Source organism: Fomitiporia mediterranea (assembly GCF_000271605.1).
Source record: "Fomitiporia mediterranea MF3/22 unplaced genomic scaffold FOMMEscaffold_20, whole genome shotgun sequence".
Classification (NCBI taxonomy): Eukaryota; Fungi; Basidiomycota; class Agaricomycetes; order Hymenochaetales; family Hymenochaetaceae; genus Fomitiporia; species Fomitiporia mediterranea.
The window spans coordinates 338,529-344,693 of NW_006760405.1; the positions used below are offsets into that span (position 1 = coordinate 338,529).

General features: G+C 42.6%; 1 protein-coding gene across 1 annotated transcript; it reads left to right on the forward strand.

Moving 5' to 3' along the window:
- Positions 1 to 27: 27 nt before the first annotated feature.
- Positions 28 to 2,387, forward strand: FOMMEDRAFT_162726 (TPR-like protein; the record flags this gene model as incomplete). Its single annotated transcript, XM_007272053.1, has 2 exons — positions 28 to 1,419; positions 1,467 to 2,387. Coding segments are annotated over 2 exons (2,313 nt in total), but the record flags the coding sequence as incomplete, so codon positions are not given.
- Between the last annotated feature and the right edge of the window lie 3,778 nt (positions 2,388 to 6,165).

Here is a 6,165-nt window from a genome sequence, read left to right on the forward strand (position 1 = left end):
ACTCGATTTGAACAACATGGACAGAGTGCAGATCTTGACGAGGCAATTGAGCATCATCGTGCCGCCTTGGACCTTCACCTCGAGGGCCATCCCGATCGTTCCGCATCTCTAAGCAATCTTGCAATTTCCCTTCGTACTCGATTTGGACAACATGGACAGAGTGCAGATCTTGACGAGGCCATTGAGTATCATCGTGCTGCCTTGGACCTTCGCCCCGAGGGCCATCCCGCTCGTTCTGCATCTCTGAACAATCTTGCGATTTCCCTCCATACTCGATATGAACAACATGGACAGAATGCAGATCTTGACGAGGCCATTGAGTATCATCGTGCTGCCTTGGACCTTCGCCCCGAGGGCCATCCCGATCGCTCTGGGTCTCTGAACAATCTTGCGATTTCCCTCCATACTCGATATGAACAGTATGGACAGAGTGCAGATCTTGACGAGGCCATTGAGTATCATCGTGCTGCCTTGGACCTTCGCCCCGAGGGCCATCCCGCTCGTTCTGCATCTCTGAACAATCTTGCGGTTTCCCTTCAAACTCGATTTGAGCAACATAGACAGAGTGCAGATCTTGACGAGGCCATTGAGCATCACCGTGCTGCGTTGGAACTTCGCCCCGAGGGCCATCCAGATCGTTCTACATCTCTGAACAATCTTGCGGTTTCCCTTCAAACTCGATTTGAGCAACATAGACAGAGCGCAGATCTTGACGAGGCCATTGAGCATCACCGTGCTGCGTTGGAACTTCGCCCCGAGGGCCATCTTGATCGTTCTACATCTCTGAACAATCTTGCGGTTTCCCTTCAAACTCGATTTGAGCAACATAGACAGAGCGCAGATCTTGACGAGGCCATTGAGCATCACCGTGCTGCGTTGGAACTTCGCCCCGAGGGCCATCTTGATCGTTCTACATCTCTGAACAACCTTGCAGGTTCCCTCCATACTCGATTTGAACAACATGGACAGAGTGCAGATCTTGACGAGGCAATTGAGCATCATCGTGCTGTCTTGGACCTTCGCCCCGAGGGCCATCCCGATCGTTCTACATCTCTGAACAACCTTGCAGGTTCCCTCCATACTCGATTTGAACAACATGGACGGAGTGCAGATCTTGACGAGGCGATTGAGCATCATCGAGCTGCCTTGAACCTTTTCCCTGAGGGCCACCCCAATCGTTCCGCATCATTGAAGAACTTGGCTTCTTCATTGCTATCTGAATCTGATAATTCTGGGAACGTGGACACCTTTGAAGAGTGCATGCTACTACTCGAACAGGCAGCCGTACATAGGTTTTCAGGCCTGGTAGTGCGTTTCGAGGCTGCCAGTCAATGGGCTAACCGTGCTCGAAATCACTCACATCATACTACATCCAGAGCTTTCAAGCTCGCAATATTGCTCCTACAACAAGCTGCAATTGTTGGCCCTACTCTTCACATGCAGCACAACTTTCTCAAGAGAAAAAGAAGTACGGCATACTCACATTAGACGCTGTAGCCTATGCTGTAGAGGGAAATAGGCTCGAAGAAGCTATAGAAATACTTGAGCAGGGGAGAGGTTTACTCTGGTCACAGATGCGTGGTTTCAGAACGCCTCTAGATCGCCTTACAGAGACAAACAGAGAGCTTGCTGATAGATTCAAGAATGTTAGTCGCCAATTGGAGCACCTTGCAACAGCTTCTCCTGCGTTGCAGCTTAATTCAAACGCGACAGGAAGCCGAACATCCGGGCTGGACGTACATAGAGAACGGAAACTGTCTGAGGAGAGGCTGAAGCTGAAGAAGCAACTCTCTGGCAAACAGGAGGAGATTATTAACAAGATACAACAAATTCCTGGGTTTGAGAACTTTCTTGCAGCTACGCCGTTCAAAGTGCTCCAGCAAGCAGCGTCGGAGGGTCCCGTAATTGTGGTCAATCTCAGCAGATATCGATCCGATGTGCTCATCGTCCTTTCCTGTGAGGAGTCCCCAGTCGTCTGTGTTCCATTAGATGGAGAGTTCGCCAAGGATAGCGTTAAACTGTTTGCCGGACTCGTGGGAACGCGCATGAAATCCGGGGCTGAGTCACCAGAGTATGACAAGGTACTCCGCAGTGCGATGAAGGTGTTGTGGGATAGGGTGGTCTCCAAAGTCGTCGACAAACTAAAGGAGCTCGGAATTGCCGAAGGATCACGTATTTGGTGGTGTCCTACGTCTTGGTTGTCTACGCTTCCATTCCACGCCGCAGGCCCGTTCGAGGATACAGACGGCGGTACGAAGTATCTGCTGGACAAATACATCTCGTCATATACCCCGTCACTCGGAGCACTCATCAATGCACGATTAGATGGGAGCGGAGGAGATCCGACAGTGCTTGTAATTGGAGATACTTCACTTTCCATCAGCTAAGCAGGAAATCAGAAACATAAGGAATTGTGGGATTAGCACTAAATTGATCATCGGCAGGAAAGCGTCTCGTGACACAGTAATTAAAGCGCTGCCAGGAGCAACATGGGTCCACTTCACCTGTCACGGAAATATGCATTGTCGATCTCAAGTACTGGTTGAGGTAGAAGAGGTCAGTTGAGTCTGCAAGGTACAGATGCTGAGAGGGGTCAAGAGTGAGAAGGAATAGGTAGATCCGAGCAGAATGTATGAGTTCCAAAGGTGACAATTAACAAGACAAGAGTAGTGCAGAACAACAAAGCTGCACTTCAGAACAAGGCAATACAAGACAAGACAAGGCAAGATGGAACGTTTACTAAGGAGACTGTCAAACTACACACTAAGAGTTGTAATAGAGAGTAACTTGATTGCTAGAAAGTACAAATTACATGAGGGTATTTATAGAAATTATGAGTCCTTTGTAGCTACTAGTCCTTTGTGAACAAATCCACTACTGTCTCCTTTGTATCAACCCATCCAGGACTCTGGATCTGAGTCCCCTTTGTATTGATCAACTAGCTGTCTAAAGGCTCAGAGTCTTGCCTTTATGAATTAGAACTAGAGTCCAGAACCCAACTAGTCTGAGTTGAGTAACTAAGACTATTGTGTAGGCAATAATAATGTAATCAAAGGATTACTAATGTGAGGATGATGCAACTTTGATACAACTGAGCCCTTCTGATCAGAACATATTAGAATGTATGTGTTGTGTGAGCATAATATCTCCTGGGTGTTTTAGAATGTGACTGTCCCTAGTCACACCTGAGAGTGTAAATTTACAAACTGGTGTACTTCATGTTTTGATCTTCTGCTTCTTTTTGAGTTTGTCCTTCTTCTTTAACTATATCATTATTGTAAGAAGTGAATCAGGTCTACAACTGAGTGTAGGCCCTTACCTAAAGGATGTAGGAGTTACTACAGTGTGTAAGGACAGTAAATTGACTATCAGTAGTAACAGAGTAGAGGGTGGAACTAGTGTGGTTGTAGGTAAGTTCTTAGACATTGTATTGTCTCTAGGTCTTCTGACAAGACAGTACAGTCAGATTAGGATACACTTACTGTATTAAGTGTGTAGGCCAGCTTTGTACTTACTGTACTATAGTAGCTTATACTTTAACTCAAAACATAAGTGTTATGAATTGATGTAGAGTATGGTAGCTGTAAGGATGCTCTGATTAGCAAACCACTTTGAGAGTATGAAGATGTTATGACTGTTAACAAACCAAGTATTACTCCTCTAACAAAGTAGGTAGTAGAGGTTGTAGTTCTAAGACTGTCTGATGTGGTTAGGCACACTGTCTAGAATGCTGAGACAAGTACTCCTATGAGTGAACTGGACATTCTGCTGGGTTCTGAGCTAGAGTATGAGTTGTCTACATACTGAGCACACAAGCAGGATCAAATGCTAGATAATAAGAGGTTGGATGTACTCCTTTGTGAGTAGTAAGGAGTACAACCAGACTGTCAGAATAATGAGGAGGACAACTCAAACAGTACATAGTCCCTTCTTTACTTATTAATGATTTGACTGACTACTACTAGTCACTTGATCTAGATACAGATTACATATATTTGGGTAGGAGGCATTCTGTATTGTATGTATCAGACTTCTACAAGACAGACTGGGTAGTAGAGGAGGTTGAAAACAGGCAGGTTGAGTTGTGGTTCTAGAACAGTTCTCTAGTGCTAGAGTTAGTACTAGACAGTAGCCTGACACTTTTGACAAGTCAGAGGTGTAGCAGTTGTGTCTGTTAGTATATAGTATACATTCAAGAGTATAGTAAGACAATTGTATACTTAGCATACAAGAAGAGTAAGATCTGTTACTCTCTTACAAAGACTAGTAAGGTAGTGAGGGATGTAAGGTTAAGGTGGGGGAGGACAATAGTGACAAACCTATACTCTGTAGCTAGACTGTCAAGAGTGTGTCTAGAGGATCTGGGTAAGTTGTTCTGAGATTAATACTAATAGCTTTTAAAGACAACATTCTTCTAAGTGAACTCTCAGAACACTCATTAGATAACAGTGAGTTCTGAGAGGATCTGGAGCTTGAATGTAAGCTTTGTGTTCTCAGAAGGTAGGTGGCTACCTATTATACAATGTTGGATACAATAATACAGGACATAAAGCAGCTACAGGCTAGGATGAGTGTAAAGGCAAGGTGTTAGAAGGATGGACAGAAGGATGGACAGAATTAGACATTCTGTTCAGAACAACTGAACCAGTATAGGTGAGATGGTTGATGTAAAAGCTGCCTGTAGAAGCAGCCAAATATAATCCCCCCTCTATAGTTTTGAATAGTATTTTCCATATGTTTATAGTAATGTATAATGTTACTAAAGTACAAGTGTAATAATTGTAAGGTAATAAGAGTGACTCAGTATTAATAGGTAAACAACAGAGGCAAGACTATATGTATACTGAAAGTAAGGCAAACTAACAGAATGAGAACAGAACAAGAACAGAACAAGTACAGAACAAAACTGAAAAAGAAACAGAACAAAAACAGAACCAAAATAGAACAAGAACAGTACAAGAACAGAATGAGAACAGAACAGAATGGAACAGAATGGAACAAAGCTCTCAGTACATGACTTTGAGACTGTTGTGACTAAAGAAATGCAAAAGTGGTCTAAGGGCTGCTAGACAAAAACCTGTGTACAAAAAACCTAGTAGGAAAAAACATACTACAGGGAAAACTATGTGGGTTCAAAGTATAAGTCTAACTATAATCTACAATTAGTTAAAAGCAAAATCAAAGAAAAACAGAAGATAGAGTAGAACAGGATCAGAACATTGTCTAGAATATTATAAGGGGTTAATAGAAAAAGGTGAATTCAAGAAAGTAAGGAATGTATAAGTCTATAGTAGTTGGCTACAATTAGCCTTTAGTCAGAGTCAGAGTCCTTGGAAGGCTTGTCTAACAGTAGTAGGTTGTCAGTGTCATCAATTTCATTAGCTGGACCAAAGTTTTCAACAAGACATATAACTGGAATCAAGAGTGTAGTGTAGGCAAAGTATAGAACCAAGTAGAACACTGTAATACAAAGACAGGAGACTGATCCATTAAGTTCAGCTACAATATAGGATCCTCCTTGTGTACAACAGACTACTATGTACAGTCTAAGATAGTATGGCTTGGTTTTTTGTCTGAGATCCATTTGTGATTTAGAGTTGTGTATGAGGACAAGTCAACTAGGTTCAAAGTTAAAATCTTTGATCAAGTGTTTGTGTGTTTCTTCAAATTGTTGGAGCAAAGCAATCTAGTCTGTATAGACATGTTCTGTAATAGCTTAAAGGTTGGCCAGACATTTCTGTAGTTGATGTACTTGAGTTATAATGAGTTCTGTCATTGTTATGAGTTTGTCTAGTACTAGAGTAAGATACATTACTTCTGTAATATTGAATAGGAGAAGTGGTTCAACACTATAGACAATAAAATAAAGGGACATACTAGTTGTGTGACAGATTGTTAGGAATTGTAAAATACAGTAACTAAGTTTGGAAAAGCTTAACTCAAGACTTGGGACTGAGTAGTTTATATACAAAACCCTATTGGTTACAAGTCTAGAGATTGGCCAGATCAACTAGGCTACCTTTATTGTCCTACTTAGTAAGAACTCCAGCTCAGCATTATTAACCTCTAATTATTACTAATAGGGGATCAATCCATTAGTAGAGAGAGGGGACAGGAAGGAGTAGGTACCAAGTCAGTTAGGAAAAGGTAACAAAACCTGAGGAC